The sequence below is a fragment of the Lactuca sativa genome, chromosome 2 (assembly GCF_002870075.4).
Source record: "Lactuca sativa cultivar Salinas chromosome 2, Lsat_Salinas_v11, whole genome shotgun sequence".
Taxonomy (NCBI): Eukaryota; Viridiplantae; Streptophyta; class Magnoliopsida; order Asterales; family Asteraceae; genus Lactuca; species Lactuca sativa.
This window is the reverse complement of record NC_056624.2, coordinates 196,025,477-196,050,856: the sequence shown is the minus strand read 5'-3', so window position 1 is coordinate 196,050,856 and position 25,380 is coordinate 196,025,477. Positions and strand designations below refer to the sequence as shown.

Genomic DNA, 25,380 nt, shown 5'->3' with positions numbered 1-25,380 from the left:
TCATTCTATAAAAGTCTTTAAAATCATTAACTGTGATAATGATTTGTATAGTATATCTTTATGGCATGTGAGATAATATTAATGAGAAGTTGTATTAGAGTGACACAAGGCAAAATAAAATTAAGAGTAAATTACACGAATGGTCCCTATGGTTTGGGGTAACTTGCGCGTTTGGTCCCTAACTTATTTTTTTAACTCGGAAAGTCCTTAATGTTTGTTTTTGTTACGCGATTGGTCCCTATCTTATTTAAAAAAAAACTATTATTTAAATAGGAAAAAATTATAGGATAGGTAGGGTAAAGTGAAGGGGGTTGGGGTTGGGGTGTGTTTATTTAAATATTTTAAAAAATCAATGGTAAAATAGTTTTTTAGGTAAGAAAGGGACCAAGCGTGTAACAAAAACAAACAGAAGGGACCTTCCGAGATAAAAAAATAAGTTAGGGACCAAACGCGCAAATTACCCTAAACCATAGGGACCATTCGTGTAATTACTCTAAAATTAAAATTATTCTTTTATTTGTTGTGAAAGTTAAATATAAATATCAAAATATTTGAGAACTTTGAATTTATCAAAAATGAGAAAACTAATGAATTATTATAATTGAAATGTTTTTTTATCTTTTAAATATAAATAAATAAACAAAAAAACTAATTAGCTTTAATTTGGGAATTCTAAAACTAAAAGGTAATTTCATTAATGAAATTGATATCCATTTATTATTATAATTATTGTAATGATTACATTAAAATATTATGTTAAACTTAATAAAATAGAAAAACTCATAAAATGACATATGAAAAAAAAATTAATTCAAATTAACCACAAAAAGTAACATTTGGCAAATTGAATGAGTGTGACATGTGGCAAAAAAAAAGTTCATTTGATAAAGTAGATTAGTATATGTATATATATATATATATATATATATATATATATATATATATATATATATATATATATATATATATATATTAGTTTATAACCCATGAAAACCACAGTTATAAAATTAATTAAACTTTCAAAAAAAAATCAAAATTATTAATCAATTATTTTAAATAAACTATTACTTAAGAGATATTTTTTAGTTATATAAAATTATAATCGTAGATTTAAATAAATATGGGATGTTATATCACCTTATAATTTATATTAATTTAATTTAATTTTTTAATCTAATGTTATTAGTTTAAGTAATTAAAGTGAAAATATTTAAAATTTAATGTAATTATGGTGGAAATTTGAAATTTTGAAAGTTGAAATAAATAATTAATATGTTGACAAGTGGCATGACATGGGAACATATAATATTAATGAGGAAGTCTAACATAATGACACTTGTCAATAGCAGAATAAACTTATTCATTTATTAGAATATATATATATATATATATATATATATATATATATATATATATATATATATATATATATATATATATATATACTAGTTTTTAACCCGTGGTAACCACAGTTACAAACTTAATTAAACTTTAATATTAAAAACTCAAAATTATTAATTACTTATTTTAAATAAATTATTCATTAAGAGATTTTTTAGTTATATAAAATTATAGTCATTGCTTTAAATAAATATGTATAATTATATCACTTTGTAATTTATGTTAATTTTATTTAATTTTCATTCTAATGTTATTAATTTAATGTAATTAGAGTGGAAAATTTAAAATTTGAAATTTGAAATGGAGATTCAATAGGTTAGCAAGTGGCATGCATTAATTAGGAGACATAATAGAGTGTCACATGGCAAAAGAAAAATAAAATATGCATTAATTATGAGGCCTAATATGGTGACACATGTCAAAAGGAGAATAAAACTATTTTTTTATTATTATTATTATTATTATTATTATTATTATATATATATATATATATATATATATATATATATATATATATAACATAATGATACTTGTCAATAGGAGAATAAACCTATTCATTTATTAGAATAGATTAATATATATATATATATATATATATATATATATATATATATATATATATATATATATATATATAGAGAGAGAGAGAGAGAGAGAGAGAGAGGTGAGTTCAAATGTTTTTCACATCTATTGTGTGCTAGAATGCACCAATAGGAATTTAGTATTAATTATATGTATATTAAATGATATCCGTCCTTATAACTTATTTTTATGGAAATTAATTAAATTCGTCATTAATGTCAACAATAATATTGTTTTAGAATAAATTTATATCTAGAATAATGAGAGTGTATTCTAGTCGTTCTTCATATTCCATACAACTTTATTGTATTTTAACTGATTGAGTCTTGAAACAAAATACGAACTCATATATAAAAACCTAGATGCAAATTCATTCTGAAAGAATGTTATTGCTGGCATTAACGATGAATTTAATTAGTTCAATAAAAAGAGAATTATAATTATGGATATGATTTAATATACATATAATTATGGAAATCATTTAATATCTATAATTATTTAATTTAATAATTTCAATTGGTGCATTGTAGCACACAATAAATGTAAAAAACAAAATAACATAGCCATATATATATATATATATATATATATATATATATATATATATATATATATATATATATATATTAGATATTCTTTAAGGCCTGATTTGAAGTCCTATAAATAAAAAAAAAACTTTGTAGACTTATAATTCAATGTTAAATGTCACAAGTCACGAAACCATGTTGAAAATGGTTGAATTTGTTGACGTTGTACAATTAAGTTTACACGGAAGAAACTACTAAGTGTAACGACTGAATGTATCATGACACAATTAAATGCATCATCACGTTGTAAATAGTTGTTTAAAAAAAAGTAAAAAAAAAAAACTATAGTTTATATGATTTATTAATTTGATTTGTTACATGTTAGGGCTTGTGGGTAGAGGTGTAAATGAGCCGAGCCAAGCCCAAGCTTGACCAAGCTCGAGCTCGGCTCGTTTAATTTTGAGGAAACTCGAGCTCGAGCTCGATTCGAGCCTTAAAATGAAGCTCGAGCTCGACTCGTGAACAATTTAGAGGGTTCGCGAGTTTAATCGAGCCTATATATATATATATATATATATATATATATATATATATATATATATATATATATACATATATATGTGTGTGTGTGTGTGTGCAGTGGCGGACACAAACTGCTTTAGTAGGGGTGTCTCTCGTACTTCAAGCGGGTGCACGTAATAGAAAAAACCAAAAAGAAAAAAAAAATTACACTCGTGCCGGAAATTGAGCAGTGGCCCGGGACCCCAAATGCCCTACATAGGTCCGCCACTGTGTGTGTATGTATGTATGTATGTGTGTGTGTCTATATATATATATATATATATATATATATATATATATATATATATATATATATATATATATATATATATATATATATATATATATATATATATATATATATATATATATATATATATATATATATATATATATGCTCGTATAAGGTCGTTTAGGCTCACGAGCCCATTAATTGAAGCTCGGATCGAGCTCGTTTAATAAACGAGCCTCGTGTTTAGGCTCGAGCTCAGCTCAGGCTCGTTTAATTCGATCTCGAGTCGAGCTTTTAACGAGCCAATCCCGAGTAGCTTATGAGTAGCTCGGCTCACTTACACCCCTACCTATTGGTATTTTTTCTTAGCTCGTCCTAAGCATTTGAATCCTAAGAACCGGCTCTGATACTCATGCTCGTGTCCTATTTCATACGTTTAGATAACTTATTTTGTGTACTTTTATTTTTCGCATATCTGTTTCATACATTTAGATAACTTATTGTGCACATTTACAGTTGCAAAATTTGAAGTTTTTTGGGGTTTATTGGTGGATTTTTGTGATATTTTCAGTTTTGGAGCGGTTCGCAAACTTAATGAAGGAGCAAGAAGCATACGCCGAGCAAAACGAATGGGAGACAGAAGATATTGCAAAAAAAATATAGATCTTGACAAGAGTCAAAACCCGATCAGGCCTAATTATGAAGGATTCCAAGCGTGTTCAGACCCACATCACGACCAAGCAAGACAGATCAACGCACAGACCCAATGAAAATCATAAGTGGAATAAAAAAAATTGAGTTGATCCCACCATAGCCTCTTCTTAGGCCATTATGACCTTCTGGGGCAACCAACCCTATTGGTTCCTTTTACACAACAAATCCAAATTGATCAAGTTCTATGTTTTTCGAGTTTTGGTTATATGATTTCTATCATCCCCCTATATCCGATTAAAGGAAGGAACTTTTTTGACGTATTAGACTTGAATTATGAAAAGGATAACCAAAGAATAACGCAAGGGAGCATAAAAGTACATCTTTTTACTATATTTTTTTATTCCTAATCGTGAAAATGATGTATTATTATGTTATTTATCAACTTTTGTTTATCGTTTTAACTATGATGCGTGGCTAAATCTCTTTTTTTTTAATTTAAATAGTTTTTACAATTGGTTCTATCCGATATAGCGTGGACGATAGTTGGATTTTGATTCCAAATTTGTAATAGATGTTTGATCTTTTCGTTTAATACTTTTTTATGCATATAACTTGAATTGACCAATTAGAGGTTGTTATAAATAATTGTTAGTAAAGTTTATGCAATACATAATAGTTTTGGAAGTTTTATCAAGTAACAACTACTTTTGGTGAACTTCAACTTACATCATAACATGTATCACATGTTAAAAACTTTTCGAACTTGTGATGAATGGAGCATTATAGTGTAGGTTTCAGTATGAAAGGTTATTTAATGTAGGTGTTAATGTTGGATTGGATATGCTCTTATAAACAACAATCAACCTCATAAGCATTTTATAATGATTGTTGATTGTTGACTAAAAGTTATAACAATTAATAAAAATGTATAAAAGTTTAACAAGCATGCTAAAATAGCATGTGTGAAAAAGATACGAGACTTTATTATATGATGTGTTAAACGAATCTTCCAATATCCTTTAGAAACCATGTAATTGCAACTACGACATTCAAACTAAATCTAGTACAAACACGATGCATATAAGACATTTGTCTTACAATGATATATTAAGATTTCAAGGATCGGTCGAGTGTTTCTACTTTCTAGTGAAGAACAAAAGAAGACATAAATCTAGTAGTTACCATTTTACTTAAAAGTGCCAAATATGGAGATCAAATGTGTGTATTAGATGTTAGAACAAAATGTTAACAAACAATATCTAATAATGTAAATGTTATAGAAATTGAATTGAGATGAAATCAAGAAAACATAAACACAAAACTTACAAAATGAAATTTGTAGTAGGCTTGCAGATGCAATGTCCCAAGACATAAATTGGTCCCTATTCGTGCAATAATCTATAGACTTGTGAATTTAGGATACAACTATATATAATTAAGTTATTGTTGGCGAACTTAATTTAGGGCGAATCTACAATATGCATTCACAGAATTTTGAGAGAGAGATTGAGAAAGTATGTGGTGTATGCTCATCCAAGAGCTCCAAAAAATCAGATTTGACCTTTTTAAATAAGATCAGTATGAAATTGTCAACATAAAGTTTCCTATAACTTCCCAAATAACCTGATAAAACTGAGGTTAATTATAAAAAAAGTAAAACTGATTTTCGAATTATCTCTTGAGACCCCAAGGCCATCTTTTGATCATTAATATGTATTTAAATCACTAGTAGTCCACTAGCAATTCAAATCTCACAAACCCACACTGGTCCACTTCATGCTCTTATTCCATTGTGACAAGCATTAGAGAGCAAGTCTTTTAAACATAATAAAGTTTGATAAACACCAACATCGGATACTTCCACATTTATGGTGTTTTCTTGGCATGTTCCTTGGTAATTTGGTTGCATTTTAAGTTGTTAAAGATGATAACGTTGTTCCATCTGCTAGATCAAAAACATGAAACAACGAAATTAGTGAAAGAATACCAAATTTTTAACGTATGAGATGCCTTCAAGCTTTGAAATGGTATCAACTAGGGCTTGTTTGTGTTCCTAAAACAACCAATAATTTAGTGTAATTAAAAAAACTAAATACTTGTGCGTAAATAAAAAAAACATCCATGCTTTAAGTAATTTTTTGGCCTTTTCAATATCCATTGGTGGTCTCAGGGAGTTCACATGGTGCACTTGAACATGGCCCAAAATTTTCAGATTTTCTATAACAATGTACTAAGGGATCACATTTAAGAATAAAGAATGAGCATCAGGGATCACAAATGAGCATTAAGAATCACAAATGAGCATCAGGATCACAAGTGAGCATCATGGATGCTCACATGTTGAAGATGCTCAAGGAGGATGCTTGTCAATTGAAGATTCAAAAAGAGGACGCTCATCAATTTTCGATGATCATCGGTGATGCTCATGGACGATGCTCACGAGGCTGAAGGTTCAAAAAATTGGCCACATGGAATTCCTTGATTGGTTGGAAATTAAGGCATCTCCTTAATGAGCTAATTATGGTTGGGTTTGGCCCGTCATAATTAGGGTTTTCCCATGTTTGTTTATTGTTATCACGTTGTCGCAGGCATCTTAAGCAAATAATACTTTCACTGCTTGGTTATACTAATGGGTAGCACAGGGAAGCAATGTCTAATCCACATGGACACAACCTAAAAGTCAATGCCTCTTTACGTAAGGCACATACTAGTCAAATACACAAGATATAAAAGGAGGTTTTGATTATTAATTAAAAACTAAAAATTGTAGTGAAATAAACTAAATGAAATTCAATAATAAAAGCGAATTCAGTTCTGCCATGACTTTCCTAATCATACAATCAACACAAACTCGGTTATTTAAGATGTTTCTATCTAAGCTAGTGCTAAAAACTACTAACAAGCTCTAGTAAGTTCTCTTTTACCTAATTGGTTAACCAAAACAAGCTCTTCAATTAACCCTAACTTTTTATCGATCTAATTCAAACAAACTCTTAATTAAATTCAAAATAGTAACATTATGATCTGTGTAAAATTCTCAGCAATATTCAATATTTCTCACAAGTTCAGAAGCATAAAAATAGGAAATTTTAGTTTATATATGAGTTAAATCCCAACATGGAACCAATTTAATACTTGTTACTTATTACCAGTTGATTAGAATTAAGGATTCTATTAACTGATTAACTAGATTGATTAAACCCTAATTAGGCGATCAAGTTAAAGAGAATCAAGATCAAACATTCATTAAGTGCAAAACTGAAATTACTAGACGAAATCACAAATAAAATACCAGATCTAATGATTGATTACATGAAAAGTACTAATATGTGTATAACTAAAATCTAGGGTTTAGCTAGACATGGCTAAAATCCGATCAAAAGTAATAAAAATAGGCATTAAACTACTAAATCTTACTAAACTAAATGAATGAGATGATCCACAACCTTCATATCTTCATAAATTGATGAAAACAGAGAGAAATCACCTCAAAAACCGTTTAAAAAAGGTTTTTCATCATCTGGGAACGTCTAGGCTTCAAACTGATCATAGATGTCAAATGTATATGCAAGCTTGTAACTTCTGGAGCAAGAAACAAGAAAACATGATCGTGTAAAGGGCAAAACACGATCGTGTTTTTGCCTAAAATCTTCCGAAATCCGGTTTAATGAAGTAAGATGCTATTTCTGACATGTAACTCAAAAACACGATCATGTTTTATGGAAAAACACGATCGTGTAAGTTCTTTGAGGTCCCGAAACTTGATTTTCTGGCTTGTCAAAGTTGTGAAGGAGAATCACCATCGTAAGGTGAAAGACACGATTGTGTAAACTAAAAAACGCACGTTTCAGACGCGAACTCTTCAGCTTCAGCAAATCTGACCGAACTTCCAGCTTCCTCAGGTGTTTTAGCTCCATTAAGCTCCTATAATTCATCCAAGCTGCTTTTAAATCTCTGCTCCACTCAGAAATACATGAAAAGACATAAAAATGCAAGCAATACATGAATTTTGACAATAAACATGAGTTGAACATTATTTAAACTAATGTATGTACAAACGCATAAAATATGATGCTAAATGTTAATAAAAACTACCCAAAAATATGCATAAAATGGCATTTATCACCTATAAATAGGTTTACATTTCCATTAATTATTCTTTGCGAGTGTGTGTTTGTGTGTGTGCACAATAATTTCAACAGAGCAATCATTGTGAGGTTGAGTGCATATCTTTTAGAGCAGTCAGTAAGCAAAAGAGATTCTTTTGTTTTGAGAGCTCAAGTGAGGTGTTTTGTGTGTGATTGTAACTGTTGTTTGAAGTTTAATAAAATACTCTCTCTCTCTCTCTCTCTCTCTCTCTCTCTCTCTCTCTCTCTCTCTCTCTCGTGGATGTAGGTCATCTTGATCGAACCACGTTAGATATTGTGTTCAATTTTGATTTAAGTTTTTTAAAAGTTTTATTCTGTAAGTTTCATCAAAGTTTATTTGACATTTTTTATGAAGTGCTTAACTTGTTTTGTTGTTATCCCAACAAAGAGAAAATGAAACCTCATTGTTTTTCTATGTTGAGCATGGTTGGGCTAGTAACGATCCTTACAAATGGTACCAGAGCTATGGTCGTAGCTCGGATGATGTAGTCGACATAGGTGGCACAATCCACGATAATCTCAGTCCAACGAAGTTGATCCTAAAACATTTTATCAAAAGTCTTCCTGATGACCCAGGTTATGTGAGCATGTCTCGAGAGTATCGACGATCTGAAAAATGATAAGATCTGGTGAACAGTCGTTAAAGGGAGGCCAAGGGCGGAACTTGGGATTGAGGGGTAGATTGTTGTAGTACAAACCCAATCCCTTCTACCACGTATTGGTTTTAGAAAATGAAATTTCATTGTTCTTCTATGTTGAGCATGGTTGGGTTAGTAGCGATCCTTACAGAAAAATAAGAGTCAAGTTGATTCAGATCCCACGACACGAGTGCTCTCGGCAACAGCTACCATATTTTCAAACTTTTCTTGATTTTTCCTACATATTTTCTGATTGTTTGAACTAAATTCAAACTTTTCTTGATTTTTCCTACATATTTTGTAATTGATGTTTTAATGAAATTTGGATTTGCCCCTTATTTGCACTAGTAACTGTTTTGTTACAGAAATATGGAACTTATTGTTATTTGTTAATGAAATCAGAGTGTGCCCCTAATTTTTTGATTTTGATTTTCAGATTGAAAAGTTGTGAATTTACTAATTTATAGTCAAAATGTACTAAATTACGTAAGGCCGCCAAAATGTTATGGTGGGGACTTGTCCACTGGATCAACATGGCTTGAGCCATAAATTTTCAACCTGTTAAAAAGTAAAAAGTTAGTGATATTAGTCTAAGGCAGTGCATATTAAAAAATGACAAAAGAAAAAATTAACATAATATAATTAAACTGTTAGACAGATAGTGCCCATTTTGGCAGACATGAGTTAGTGTCGAACCATATGACACATAATTATACCGGTCTAGTCCGGGTCACGTTTTCTAAGCCACGAAACCAAACACCACACAAATGTCACCCTAAGTGGCTGCTTTTTTAAAGATAAAGCGGATGAATGGGTTTAAAGGTTTGGGTGGGGTGGGGGTAAAGTTTATTTATTTTCTTTTTTAATATATCAATAGGTAAATCAATCTAGATTCATGCAAAATATATGTTCAAAGATAAAAATATACCTGAAGCAAACAATAATACTAGTGGTGGCATATAATTAGACCTGACAAAATCTGACACGACACGACAACCCGACACGAATCCGACTCAAAGTTAGCGGGTTAGGGTCAGAGATTTTGACCTGTTTATCTACACGGGTTGACACGACACGACACGATAATTAAACGGGTAGGGTTAGGGTCAAAACTTTCAACTCGAAGATGACACGTTAACTTATATATATATATATATATATATATATATATATATATATATATATATATATATATATATATATATAAGTTTCATATTTTATAAATATTTTAAATATTGTATATTTGTAGTGGCCAAAACTCAAAAGTTAAAAGTAAAATTCAAACTTTCAAAGTGACTTAATTTTACTCCTCCTCATTATCTATCTCATTTGCTTCCAAACTCTAACTCTTTTCATTTTGCTTTCTAAAATTATGACTACCTCGGTCTCATATTTATTGTCCAATTTTGAGTTTGGAAGTCTTTATTCTTCAAATTTGACCTTAAATATTTTTGTTTTTTATATATAACACTTAATGCAAAATGTATGAATAGATTGTGTTTTAAATATCTTTTCATTGTTATGAGTTTTCTCAATTAATTTATTACACAAATAAAAATGTTTAAGGTCAAAGTTAAAAAATAAAAACTTTAAAAGTAAAATATGGACAATAAATATGGGACGGAGAGAGTATACTTTTTTTTTTTGCTTTCCACCTCCCAACTCCAACATTTCATTGTTTCATTTTTTTTTTCTCCATGACTCTTACTTTTCAACCTTTAAAATGTTTCAACCCGACATAAAATAACATATTTATAAGGTTTAAACCATAACCCGAAACCCGACACGAAAATAAACGGATTGACACGACACGATAATTAAACGGGTCGGGTTAGGGTCAAACACTCTCAACCCGTTTAATGTCTTGACACGACACGAACCCGACACGACACGTTTGTCAGGTCTACGTATAATACAGTTAAGTGAGCTACTATATTGATAAGCTTTAAATTTTTGGGAATTGTCTTTATAATGGGATATAGATTCAAGATACCAATATAGATTAATCAAAGGTTTTTCCCACATTCAAGAGGTGAGTTCTCAAGAGAACTTTACAAAATAACGAGTTTTTGACCAAATAGGTGTCTTCTGAAAATTTATTTACCAAACAAGTGTACTTTCAAAAATATTTACCAAATAGGTATAGTTTCAAAATTATTTACCAAATACGTGTAGTTTTAAATTTTAAAACTTATTACTTTTATTCTATTTTTATTTTTTAATATAATTAATTTTGACATTTTGCTATTAATGTTTAACATTTTTTTACAAACACTATTTTTATTTGTATGTCTCATTTCATTATAATAAACAAAATTTTGAATCTAAGTAAATGTCCAAGATTGAAAGCGTAGTGATTATTGTGCCACTAAGATAAATAAACATATAGGTAAAGCGCAATTCATGTTTGTAACATATAAGTGATGTTAGGACATCATATTCACCCGTTTGGACAACATCCATCACAGAATATACTAAAAGGTAAATAGAGGTACATATTGTTCTCTTAACATTTCATGAGAACTTGATGACCACCAGATATCTATCCTCTCCAATATATGCACATACTTTAAAAAACAAAGATCTTTCTGAATTATAAACATTAAAGTTCTTCAAGGTCATTGTCTTGAGTCAATTCAACATGCATACATGTATTGATGACCAAATTGAATTGTTATCACTAATGTGCATGAATCGCTTGAATCTATGTACAACATGTGTAGAAAACCTTGCGACAATGTCATGATCATTTGGATGATGCATTGATGCCTGAATTTTGAGAATAGACTAATCCACCTCAGAGAAAAAACCGAAATGTAGAATTGGACAGAAGGAAAGAAAATTCATTACTGCTTTACAAGATCAATAACATGAATTTCAGAGAACTTAAGCCTGAAATCATGGAATGCATACAGTTCAAAAATCGAAAACAAAGCTTTTGAAAATCCATCTATGTTGTACAAATTGGACTAAAATATACATCATCCATGCTTGTACTTCATCTTCACACTCAAGAGAAAAGCCATGGTTCTGTCGTGTATAGATGCATAAGTTTTACCCACTTCAGCACTTCAGCATGAAGAGCACCACAAATGAGGTGGTTTGATTGCAACCATGGCCACCGAAAAACCAATCAAAATACATAATTGAAAGCACAACCACAGCCACATCTTCAAGAAACAGACAAGAACCGGTAGAAATTTAACTTAATTTTACAATATGAAATCATGAAATCGCATCTTCAAAAATCAAATCATGATCAATCTTTTGGAGATCGGGTAGAAAATTGAACTATAAAAAAGGAAGAAACTGTGTATGATATGGCCGGCGTTTTGGCCGAAGGCGGAGTCGCCGGTAGCCAGAGATGGAGGTGTGGCGGAAGATGTAGCCGCGTTCTGGTGTAACGTGCATTTGCGATGAGTTAGGGCACGGTAAATGTTCTAGATTAAATTTCTCCCTATTTGGTAAATATTTTCAAAATCATACCCATTTGGTAAATATTTTTTGTAAATAACACCTATTTAGTCAAAGGGAAAATGACTTAGGAGGGTAACTACCTCTTATCCATGTTCACATATTAGCAACTTTTTTTTTTTTTTGTACATAATAAAGCAACTAACTTGTTTTAACTGTTTAAATTACACCAATATTACCGGCTAATATATGTTTTAACCGGTAACTCAAAGGGAAAATGACTTCGGAGGGTAACTACCTCTTATCCGTGTTCACATATTGGCAACTTCTTATTTTTTGTACATAAGAAAGGAACTAACTTGTTGTAACTGTGTAACATCCCAAAAATCATGACCAAAAAATTTGTTTTTAATTTAATACTAAAACCATAATTGTCAAACCATTAATTTAATACTCCGGCATCGGCCCCCGCCCGGCATTAGGCCCCGCCTGACATCGAGCCCCGCTCGGTATACAGATCTGTCTCTCTCTTAGGCACCGCCTGTCTCCGGGCCCGCCCGCTAAACACATACAATCATATAACATGCTAACACATAAAGAAACATACTCTACTGTATCCCTGTCCTAAGAAACATACTCTACTAATAATGAGATACGGAACATCGTCCGTACTCAGCTAGTGATAGGATACGGGACCTCGCCTACACTCACCTCTTTACCAGGAACATAAAAGTATCACACAGACAACAAGTATAATCTAACATGCAAACATTCATCGGGCACCCGCCCGACATCAGACCTTGGTCTGGAATAACATACTAGCATACAATGCCTAGGGCTAACCCCCGGGTCTTCTTACTCATAGACTACATGGGCTGGCATTGTCGCCTTAGACCCATTCACATAGTGAGGAGACTCACCTTGCACTACTGAAGCTCTGGCTAGAACTAGCTGAGTACGGACGAAGTTTCGTATCTCATTATTAGCAGAGTATGTTTCTTAGGACACGGATACAGTAAAGTATGTTTCTTTACGTGTTAGCATGTTATATGATTGTATGGGTTTAGCAGGCGGGGTCCGGAGACAGATGGGGCCTAAGAGAGACATATATGTATACCGAGCGGGGCTCGATGCCAGGCGGGGCCCGATGTCGTGCGAGACCCGATGCCAGAGTATTAAATTAATGGTTTGACAATTATGGTTTTAGTATTAAATTAAAAACGAAATTTTTTGGTCATGATTTTTAGGATGTTACACAATTAAAACAAGTTAGTTGCTTTCTTATGTACAAAAAATAAGAAGTTGCCAATATGTAAACACGGATAAGAGGCAGTTACTCTCCTAAGTCATTTTCCCTTTGAGTTACCAGTTAAAACAGGTATTAGCCGGTAATATTGGTGTAATTTAAACAGTTAAAACAAGTTAGTTGCTTTTTTATGTACAAAAAATAAGAAGTTGCCAATATGTAAACACGGCTAAAAGATAATTACCCTCCTAAGTCATTTTCCCTTTAGTCAAAAACTCACAAAATAACTCATACCCTCTATGAACCTAACACAAAAGATTAAGCACCATATATATATATATATATATATACCCCCAAGCATGAGACCAAAAAGCCAGCTCAGCTAGATGCCACTACAAAGAACTTTCCCCACTAAAACAAAAGTAAAACTAACTGAATTTTATTAGTAAAAACTAACTTTTCTTCACTCCACCATTCCAGAAACAGTTAAGTCCTGGGTTTCCTTCTTTCTCTCCTGCTGTAGACTAACAAGGTTTCGGGTTTATATATTCTTCTTCCTCTCCTTCTGTAGACTAACAAGGTTTCGGGTTTATCATATATAAACATCTGCTCATCTGTATAACCCAAAACATGTATTTAGATTTAGTATTTTATACCTTAACATTTACTTCCAAAACATATTATACAAAAACAAAAGTGCCCAACAAATTAAACATAAATAGATCTCCACTTACTTCCATCTTCATGGGACCCTTCTTGATTTCTTGATTCCATTTTTATGGTGGTTATTGTAGCCCCGTGGCTGTTTCCTTCTTTCAGATCTGGTTTTAATTCACAGCCTCCACAAGAATCCACCTTCATCCTATGTGGCATCAACTCGCAACCTCCACCCACTGAATCCTTCATCAACTGCATTTTTCACATCATCATATCATATGTTTATATCCTTTTCTACAACAAACTTGCATTAACTATATCTACAATTAATATTTGTAATTTACCTTCCAATCAACGAACCCAAACTTAAACATAAATTGAGAATATGCCACTTTCCCAGAAGTTATCATGCGAGCATAAGGAGCGTTTGTTGGTGCTGAATACAGAAATATAAGTTAGTAAGGTACAAAAAGTAAGGATAACGAAATAGTAATTTTATAGAATAGTTTATCAAGTGTGACATACAAACATAATGAGAGCCTTTTTCATCGACTGTTATCAAAACTCTCCCATCTTTCACCAAGAATGACAGGGCAAACAAATTCTCCACCGTTTGTGCAAATGAGATTCTGTTTAAAACAATGTTTCCAAGACAAACTTTTTTGTTGGTTTTAAGGATATCAAACATCGTTGCAATGATTTTCTCAGTGTCTGTCTTCTCTTTAGAGACTGTATCCTTAATCTGGACAATGGAAATAATATAAACAACACTTTCATATAAATAAAACCACAATATTGACAATTTGATATACAACATACCTCTTTTGGTTTCACGTTCACCTTCTTTTCCTTCAGAGATGACCTTGAACGTTTTCGTGTAACTAAAACTTTTGGTGGTTGGGTATCATGATTCATGTGTCCAAGCCTTCAAGGAGAATTGTAAATGCTTAAAAAAAAGAATCAATACTAGATTAGGAATAGATCAAGTTAAAGAACTCACATGCTGCAGGGACCCTGGAAAGTCATGAACAGAGGAGAAGCATGCAAACCGATATCTTTCCAGAGAATCTGGCCACTTTCAGTGATTCTTCTTTTCTTCTTTTTCTTCTTCCCAAATCGACTGATCAAACTTGAAACAAATAGTGATGGAGTTACACTTCCTATGTTATGCACCTTGATGGAAGTCACCAATGTGCTAGCTAGATCTCGTAGTGCTCCTGCGTCTGATACTTGCTCTCTTGGTTTATTGACTACAAGAGAGGAAAAGGTATTAGAAAACTCATACATGTCATACATGATTGCATGGTATAGTGTTTAGCTTTTTTTTTTAGAAATTTTGTATTAGAAACCAAATTAGTGTAATCCAAAATAGCAAAAATCAATCACCACGTTTCTGCAGTCTGCAGATTCCTAGAAGATAATACAACTTTTATGTTTGATCGATTTTGTATCTATAGCATTCGAGTATATAATAAATACACAATACCAAGCAAACCTTACAGGTGACTGTAACATGCAAGATAGGAGACGAAGATGCAGAACTAACACCGGTGATCTTGTAAAATTTAAGAACAACAACGTCATGATCACAAAACAGCATAGCAGTGAGTATTACCTAGATGATGCATTCCGTCGACTTCATCTATAATGGAGATGAATTCCTTCGAATTAGCAGCTGCTATCTCATCTCTTCTACCTAAAAATTTAGGTCAAGAACTAAGAGAGCATATGAATAAACGAAATCAACAGAAATTGTTATTTGTTAAAACTAGGTACACGTTCTCGTAGAATAAACAATGAAAAGTACCACGAATGTAACTCTGAATTGAAAGATATCCGGAACGAAGATCTCTACGCTGGGTATACTTTTGATCGTTGGACTGACTACCATCTGCATACTCTCTTTTAGGGTGCTTCTTCCGATCGTCGTTTATCGGCATTGTTGGTTCTACTGACTGGGTAGCATCTGCATACTCCCTTTTAGGCCGCTTCTTCCGATCATTGTTTATCGGCATTGTTGGTTCTACTAACAGGCAGTTCTTTAGTTGGAATTCAGGGAAACCCTTAACCCTAGAATGGAGAGAGATTTCGAATCAAAAGTTCAAGATTTCAAAAGAAGCAGAGGAGTCGGCGTAGCCAGTACGATTTCCATTGCGATTACTTGTGCTAGGGGTGTAAGTTCCCGCGTGTTATGGAAAAAATAAATAAAGAAAATGAATCGAGTAATCTACATTTTTGGTCCCTCTTGTTTGCTCCAATCTGTACTTTTAGTCCAACTTCTGATTTTTTGACATTTCTTTGAAGTACATCTTAGGTCCACGAGGCTAACTCCGTTATATATTAGCTGTTAAGTTAGACTTACAAGACCAATATGCCCCTTATTTGTATTTTTCGTTATTTGATCAGTTTTCTAAATTTCAAGGACCAATTTAATAAATGATCATCATCACCACCACCAACAACACCAATCACCACCATAACCATTGTCAACAATCATCATCCATCAAAAACCTAGTTGAGAGAGAGTGGGAGGTAGAGGTGAGGGTGGAGCAGGCAGAGGTGTTGGTCTATCATGAACCGACATAACAAGGTCACAAGGATGGCGGTGGTGGCCGGGTGGGTGTCTCCTTATGGCGGCGGTCTCTTTTAGCAATAGCCTTAATGACTTACGAGTAGTTAATGATGTGATAGAGGTAGAGAGAGGTGAAAGAATCAGGAGGTGAGTATTAAATAAACGATAAGGGTATTTAGTTTTGGAGTTTATTCATTCTTTTAATTATGTATAAATCGGACCTTGTAGTTTAGAAAAATGATCAAATAACGAAAAAACAAATAAGAGGCATATTGGTCTTTTAACTCTAGCTTGAAGGGTAATATACAATAGAGTTACTGTCATGGACCATTCATACATTTTTTTAAACCACATGGATAAGTCATGTCAAAAATAAGACCAACTCCAATGGAACTCTAAAACACCATTTTAGAGGTCATTTTCACTCCAATTGACCTTCAAAATATCACACCATTTTTGTATTGGTTCATTTTTTCCACAAAATATAGAGGCCAAGAATAAAAGATCTCTAAAAAACACAATTTTAAAGGTTTATGGTTGGAGAAACTCTAAGAAATTAGACTAAAAGTGAAGATTGCGGCAAACTACAAAAACAAAAACTGTAATTTAATGAAATGAATTTGATTTTTTTTTTTAATTTCAAATTTATGTATTTTTTTTACAAATAGGATTGCTAATTTAAAGAGGATATTTTTCTATAAAAATGTTTATTAGTTTATATATTAATAAAATGTAGTTTAGATTTTGGTTGAGTTAGTCTTACAAAAATTGTTTGAGCTTTTTAATGTGATACCAAAACGTGAAAAATTAATAAGTTTATACAAACAAATCTTTCATTATAGATGTATATATCTAAATTTAAAACTAAATGGTATATGATAAGTGTATATATTATCTTTATAAAAAAATAGGAGAAATCAAATATCCTTCTACTTTTTTCCTCTTACACACTTAAGAATGTAACACTTATCATATTTAATAAAATTAATAGATTTTTATTACATCATCTAAAATGATAGGAAAATAAATAGGAAGAATAAGTAAGAGAATATTTAATTTCTAGTTTAAATAGTAACCAACCCTATTTTAAATACATTTGTAAATTTTAATTTGTAATAACTTAAAGAATTAATGTTAGAACACCGATAAAAAAAATTCTTCAGAAAAATGTCATTATAAATATTAATGACAATAGATAGAAATCAAATATATTTCAAAGAAATTTTAATTTCTAATAACTTAAAGAATTAATATTTATCAACTCTCATTAAGTTTGGGACCTATTATTTCTCATCCTCAAATCCCCAAAAAATATTCTTAACTGGCTTGAAAGATGATTGACCATTACTAATTCATTTTCTCTTCCAAAAAATGGTTAATATCACTGCAACCCTACCAACTATCAGGTTATGTTTTAAATGGTCCTTCATGTTTTTTTTTTGTCTTTTAGGGGCATAAAGTCCATTTTTACCTGTTAAAAAATGACTTTAACCTGTAATTACCAGTTTCCTTATTAACGTGGCTTTTTCACTTAAAACCGAAATTAAACTAAAATCCTCCTCACATCTTTATCCATCGTCTTCTTCTTCCACAAAGCTTTGATGTTGCTCCCATTCACAAAACCAACCACCATTCTTCCTCTAACAACATAAGTCCATCATAATCGACTCAAGAATACCATCTAATTTGTGTACATCAATATGTCTACCGCTAAACATAGCGGGAACAACGATATCATGACCTCCGACTGTAATCAGCGATCTCGGATATCTATGCTGCAAAGAGATGGTTTTGAGATTTGTTTGTCAAAAACAAAAACCATAGTAAATCTGAACCAAATCAGACCTTCTAAGTTTTTATTGCTGGTGGCTGTTTTTGAAACTTAAGAAATAAATGCAAGAATGAAAACGACAAAACTCAAAGATATGTGTCAGCTGACCGGACCTCCCATTCATTTTCATCTTTGGTGCGGGGACTGAACTCGCGTTCATGGAAGTCCCCTTTGGTGTTCTATTCCTCAGGCACATTTTGTTTCAGTTTTTTCCCGATTTTGTTCCAAATCTAGGTGTGATTTGCTTCTTCTGATCTTGGAAAAAAGATAATGGCAGATAGCGGAAGATGCCGGTGGTGAACAACATAAGATGTTGGTGGTGGGCGATGGCTGTTGGTTTATAGATTTGAATCTAAACCCCAAAAATGGAGTTTCAAACTAAAGATGTCGGTGATGGGTTGAAATCAAACATTTATTCATATTGTTCATAAAACACTAAAAAAATCTATTTAATTATTAATCTACAAAACAAAGTACGATATAAGTTATTGAAGGGTTTACTGCTATGACGATGTTATTGTGATCAATGATTCTTTAAGCAATGAGAGAGAGAGAGAGAGAGAGTCATTGCAGCACATGTGGACCAATTTCAAATGATGTGGCAGTAAATCATTTTGACTAGGCAAATATTTACCGAATGACCCATAATGGCTTTTTTAACATATTAAAATGGACTTTATGCCCCTAGAAAGCCAAAAAATAACATTAGGGATCTTTTAAACCAAAACGGAAAAGTTTGTAGGGCGTCAGCGACATTTACCCTCCAAAAAAAAAAAAAACACTGAATCTACTAATCTAGTACAACCCACCATGCATATAAGAAGATATATTAGATTACAAGGATGGATCTCGAGTATTTCTACTTTCTAGTGAACAACAAAAGAAGAACTAAATCTGGCAGTTACCAGCACTCTACTTACAAATGTCAGATATGGAGATCAAATACTTCCATGCACAGTTACACTTATGGTGTTCTCTTGACATGTTTCCTGGTAAGTTGCTTGCCTTTGCAGTTGTTAGAACTGATACCGCTGTTCCCTATCTGCTTAATCACATTACATCAAAAGCATGAAACAAAGAAATGAGTGGAAGGACACCAAAAGTTTTTAATTCCATGATTCCAGTTACATTTGTAAAATAAACAAAATGACTGTTATCTGCAATAAGTTATTACCACTTTCAAAGTCTGAGATGCTTTCAAGCTTTGCAATGGCATCAACTAGGGCTTGTTCATGCTCCTAAAACAACCAACAATTTAGTGTAATTAAAAGAAATAAATCCAGTGTGCACAAAGAAAAAAAAATCCTTACTTTAAGTAGCTTTCTGGCATTCTCAATATCCATCGGATCAGCATTGCTCGAGCTAAAAACCCTGTCAACCTGTTAAAAAGTCAGTGCATATGAGTTTTTAGAAGATTTGGAGGGGTAGGGTATAGGGTATACCTCTTTAACAAGGGTATCAGTGTGTAGTATTTGAATATCACTCAAAGCCTTCTTTGCAATGCCATTTTGGGATGGAGGCAACTCTTTCTCTTTCTTGGATTGACCTTTCATGATTCCATTCCGTCTTTCAGGACCATCAGTCATTCCATTTCCACCACGTGCCATGGACTTTTTCATCCCGTGACCCAATCTGCTTCCGCCACCTGTACGCGAAATCCCAACATCTTCTTGTTTCCAGCGAATATCATTCGGAGATATCTACCAATAGCAGAAGTCAGGAATTCATTGTTTGAGTGAAAATCAAAATCATTATTAAGATCCCATCCATGAAGATGGAACTCAATCCTTACCTCTCTAAGATTAACCCATTCCCAAGCTTCATTTGGTGTACCCGCATCATACACCAGAGCATGATTCCCCTGTATGTAAATTGTAAATAATTAAAATTAATCTCATACATTCACTAGTAGATAATAATTCATACCTCAATGGGATTGAAGTCACTTATAACAGCCTCATAGAAGCTATTGTCTTCAGGCCAACGTGTCCAGACTTTCCTCCCAATCAGAGGGTCAGAGCTATTTTCAAGACCCTGTTGTTTAGGAGCTTCACCCCTGCCATTGAAACCTGTTGAACCATACTGCATAAAAAAAACATGGTTTTGTTAAAAGCAAATAAGTTATTGGTTTGCTTTAAAATTCAAAAGTTAAAACTCATCAACTTACTGATAAAGATGGTTTCTGTTTCTTATACGATGCAGAAGCAGGACAATTGGGCATTCCAGGTTGAAGCACATTCACTTTCCTCCATTCCCTGTAGATGACAAAAAGTAATTCAATTTATGAAACTAAATGAAGTCATTTATTTATTTATACATGATGAGTAAATAAAATACCTTATCCTCCCAATCAAATCATCAGAGTTAACTCTAGACAGAAGCTTTCTGTGTTCATCATCTGTCACTCTCAATTCTTTCCTAAGTTCTGTTATTAAACTTTCCATCTCCTGTAGAATGATCCAATATAAAAGCCTTAAAGTCAGCAAAAAGAAATATGAATATGTGAAGAAAAGTAATCACAAGGCTTGCTTACCCATGAAATAGCATCAGACTGAGCTTTAAAGGCACGAAGGACTGAACAATATGCTTCTTGCTCTATCTGGTGGATCTGTACTTCCATGTCGTTTTGCATTTGGAGGAATGGAGTACTATTAACAACTGCAGTTCTTGTGTTCTCAATAACTGGCCTCTGAGTTCTGAATTTGTTCTGATGTGAAGGAGGGAGGTTATCATCTGTTCCTGCAGTTATGATGAAAAGAACTTTATCTTTTATAAAGATTGTGATTCAAAGGAGAAGTCATACAAGCTAATTTGGCAAAATCAAACCAAAGTGTATCATTTCCCAGAAACTATAAAGGTAATTTGAGTCTGATCGTGTTGATGATTATAGCTCATCTATGATGACTAACATGGTGCTAGTTACTTTACATCTCATGATCCCACAAGCCTTTCAACTATACAAGAAACCCCTCATGACAAAAGCCCAAATGAAACGCTTTTCAAGCCCTAGGGTTTTCTAACACATGTAGAACAAGTGTCAGATACCAAGAAAGAAGTATGTCCATCTTTGAAAATAAAATTAACTCAAGATATAAAATATATAAATCAACAAGTCTAAACTTCCATACTTCTAAATCGCGAATGCCAATCATACTTTGCAATTCGAGACTTTACACAGATAAATCACAAGATATACCAATTTAAGGGGAAATGTTTATCAGGTCATCGCATAACATTTTAAAAGGAGGAAACAGATTTTGCTCTTAGGTGAAAATGTATATAATAGCATAATTTGGCGTATGCTTGTATGTGTAATGTACATGAACGATCTACAGAAATAGGACTCACCGCTGCTATCTGAACGCTCGAAGTCCATGGTAGACCGAAAATCTCATTAAGTAATTGGCGCACAGAAGATGACACGATTCTATGAATCGTACCATAAGAAGACACATAAACAGTAAGTGGGCGTTACATAGGGTTGCTAAAACAAAATTATGGAGTGTATGTTCAAGAAGTTTATCATACCTTTAGTCTGACGATGAAAATGACGAAATGAATGGTATGAAACTATGAATGGGAGAAGAAGAAACAAAAGAAAAAAAAAAAAAAAAGAGCGAGTATGGAGGATAACGATGGCAGGTACGGTGGATAGCAGTGTCAGTGACCGGCGGTTCTTCGGAGGAGAGAGACCCTTGGGAACTGCGACTGCGAGAGTGAGAGGTGTGGGAAGAGGCGGAGGCAACCGAACGTCGTCGTTTAGCAATGGGGGGGGGGGGGGGGGAGGGGGAGCTTTTGACCCTATAATTTTTTTAAGACCACTTTTAGGTTGCCGTTTTTCAGAGAAGGCAACCTAATAATGTCGGTATAACGGGAGTAACACCGTTTCCGATCCCCATTTTATAGAGTTATGTTATCGTTATTGTAGCAACGGGAGGAAACGCTGAATTTTTCGGTAACGGTCAAAAAAAGATCCGTTGAAAAACGGTCGAAAAAAAAAAATTATTTCAATTTTTACTCACCATATTTATACATTTTCACTTCATTTTTTACATATCTTCATTTCTCACTTCATTAATTACACACAACACAATATGGATCAAAACTCCAACACTCTTCCTTTAAACACAAACACATCACATCCTCTCACTTTTGCACAATATGAGGTGTACACAAACATCCTCAACTCCCATAGCACAACACAACTTTCATTTTCCGATAACTTTTTCAATCTCGTCTCACCCCCACCACGTTTCCTACAACAAAAGGGAATGTGGTTGCAGTGGAGCAATCGGAAGAAAAACCTCCAACATGGTGGATTGCGGAGGAAGAATACGTGTTGACGGTGTCATGGTGCGGGACATCAAAAAACTCAACTCAAGGAAACGATATGAGAAAAGTCGTTTTTTGGGAAGTCGTGATCGGCAAATTTCGGACTATTTTGAAAACTGATGAAAACTATCGCAATCACAATATGTTGAGTAGCAAGTTGATTCAAATAAACAGGAAATGCACCAAGTTTAATTCCATTTACAACAAATTTTAATCGCACAAGCAAAGTGGTGCGACCGATTCTGATGTTTTTAGATAGGCGATGGACCAATATCATGACGAGACGAGTCACGTTTTCGGGCACGAAAAGATTTGGGAGTTTGGTAAGGAATACCCAAAATGGAATAAAACAGACACATTTTCAGAACAACAATCCAAGAGGTCTCACGGCTCGGGTTTGATTGACTTTTCGGACGCACGCACGAACATCGACCTCAAGGTGGACACAGATGAGCTATTAGATGACCTCAACAACATTGAAGATGTCTCCCCGTCTTAACAACCGATAGGGTGCGACAAAGCGAGACGGGCTCAACGACATACAGAGGAAAGCGAAAGTAGACTTCAAGAGCAAGCGGAAATGAAACCGAAATTTGACGCCCACAACAAAATCACACTTAAAAGATATGAGTTGCAACGTGAGCATTTGGAGTTCCTTCGTCAAGAAGCCAATGAAGACCGCATGACGAAGGGTTTGGCAATTCTTCAAACTAACGAAGATAATATGCCACCAAGACGGGCGACAGTACTCCGAAAAATCAAGGCGTAGATCGAGCATAAATATCTAGACGAAGAATAATGTAGCGCTTTTATGTTTTTAAAATTATTAGGAATATCGTATGTCTTTTGTCAACGTTTTTTTCTTCCTTTGTAATGTCCTTTATTTAAATGGTATGTTTAATTAAATATTAATTATGTTTTATTAATTTATATGTTTTTTTTAATATTATGACGTAAATTAAAAAAATAAAACAAACTAGAAAAATATAAATTAAAAACATCAAAAAATTGTAGGTGTTATCACATGTTATTTGGTGTTTCCCATTTTCACATTGGCTATTATAACACTAAAAGTGTGACTAGGATGATGATGTGTACATTTTAGATGTGATAATATGTAATAACATGTTACCCAATAGCCTAAAAATTTCAGAAAAAAAAAAAAAACATATAAACAAACAAACACACTAAGGTTTCACAAATTGGGAAGTAAAAGTATTGTTTTACAAACAACATTGTGCATTTCTTGATCGTGGCCTCCAAGAATTAAATATGGATCTCCGGAGAAGTTGTGATGTTTGTTTTTTCGAAGGGAAGACGCCTGAAATTTGTGGATCATATCTGAACCCTCTACAGATGAACATGTGGACCAAACGGTTGCAATCTATAATAAAAAGTCTGTTTGTTTTCTAACGTCTGTAGGTTGCTGCAAAAAACTAAAATTAACCACACACTAGATAAAAAAAATTAAATCAAAATTATATTTAGTTTAATCATATGAAAACCAAATATAAAGATCATTGTGATGATATGATTTTTAAATACGTTTATATAAAATAATTAAACATAATATCTGCTAAACAACAATAAATACAATTGTTAATTTAGCAACAATACGTTCATTTTATTTAATTTTCGAAGAAGATGGTTATTTTTCTAATTAGCTTCAATAAATTTTGTAGTTTTAGTGATAAACTTTATACTTTATTAATATTTGGTTATACACAATGTAACATAAAAAAAATATTTATATAAAATTTATTGAATGGTTTTGAAATTATGTAAAATACACTCGGATTGTTTATAATATAATTTATAATATCATTAAAATAATAAACATGTTGTTGGGAAATATTAAAATAAATCTATGTTGAATAATATAATTTAAAGTAAGACGGGAAGTGGGTTAAAGAGAATAGTCGAGATCTGTGTCATGCAGTACACGCGCAACAATTTTTAAGTCAAAATTATTCTAAACAACAAACAACTACAAAAAGTTAAGTGTTGTGCGGCGCAACCAAAAGTGGTAAGCAGTGTTTTTTCTTTAAAAACAAACAACCCCGAAGTGTGACTAAACAAATGATGGTTACACGGTATATTGAGACTTGTAAATCAACTTTAATAACTATTGTTCATCGAATTGACTATCGTCTTTATCGAGCCCCATGCTTGGTAGGATTGAAGATAGGGCGCTTTCAGTCAACTTTGGGGTAAAATCAAACCCAAACAAATAAGTTCACTTTTTGGGTTGAAACTCATGGGTTCGATTTTTGGTTTCATGGTTTGATTTTTCGAGTTCCCATGAGTTTGGGGTTTAAACTCATGTGTTTTGGGTTTTAACCTATTTTCTAGCAATTCTAAATAAAACGAAACAAATTCAACGAAATTTAATACCAGCAAAAACACTAAAACCAACCAATTGGTTTAAAAAAACTAACAAAAATTAAAAGTTAAAACCACGATCAACACCAACTTTATTTTCTTCAACATCAACAACTTGTGAAAATTGGATTAGGCTGCTTACTTATACTTTCAACTTTATTCCCGTATATAGTGAGAAAACCATTTTTAGCTTTCAACAAACT

The 25,380-nt window shown here is 32.6% G+C and overlaps 2 protein-coding genes across 3 annotated transcripts; both read right to left on the bottom strand.

Moving 5' to 3' along the window:
• Window positions 1-13,518: 13,518 nt before the first annotated feature.
• On the bottom strand, window positions 13,519-16,239 carry LOC111899918 (non-structural maintenance of chromosomes element 4 homolog B-like). The gene is made up of 8 exons (XM_023895811.3): window positions 15,868-16,239; window positions 15,676-15,756; window positions 15,061-15,310; window positions 14,880-14,985; window positions 14,586-14,802; window positions 14,405-14,496; window positions 14,138-14,312; window positions 13,519-14,017 (listed from the first exon to the last, which is right to left on the bottom strand). Exons 1-8 carry the CDS (start codon window positions 16,073-16,075, stop codon window positions 13,890-13,892), a joined length of 1,257 nt encoding a protein of 418 aa, XP_023751579.1. The 5' UTR covers window positions 16,076-16,239; the 3' UTR covers window positions 13,519-13,889.
• Window positions 16,240-19,259: 3,020 nt separating this feature from the next.
• LOC111899828 (protein EMSY-LIKE 3) lies at window positions 19,260-22,225 on the bottom strand. 2 transcript variants are annotated; one of them, XM_023895699.2, is made up of 11 exons: window positions 21,992-22,225; window positions 21,812-21,890; window positions 20,997-21,202; window positions 20,801-20,910; window positions 20,631-20,718; window positions 20,390-20,545; window positions 20,256-20,324; window positions 19,906-20,163; window positions 19,774-19,842; window positions 19,638-19,701; window positions 19,260-19,505 (listed from the first exon to the last, which is right to left on the bottom strand). In XM_023895699.2, exons 2-11 carry the CDS (start codon window positions 21,837-21,839, stop codon window positions 19,480-19,482), a joined length of 1,074 nt encoding a protein of 357 aa, XP_023751467.1. In that variant the 5' UTR covers window positions 21,840-21,890; window positions 21,992-22,225; the 3' UTR covers window positions 19,260-19,479. The 2 variants fall into 2 exon arrangements, with proteins under 2 accessions (XP_023751467.1, XP_023751468.1); XM_023895700.2 differs by having other exon boundaries at window positions 20,997-21,196.
• Window positions 22,226-25,380: the final 3,155 nt, after the last annotated feature.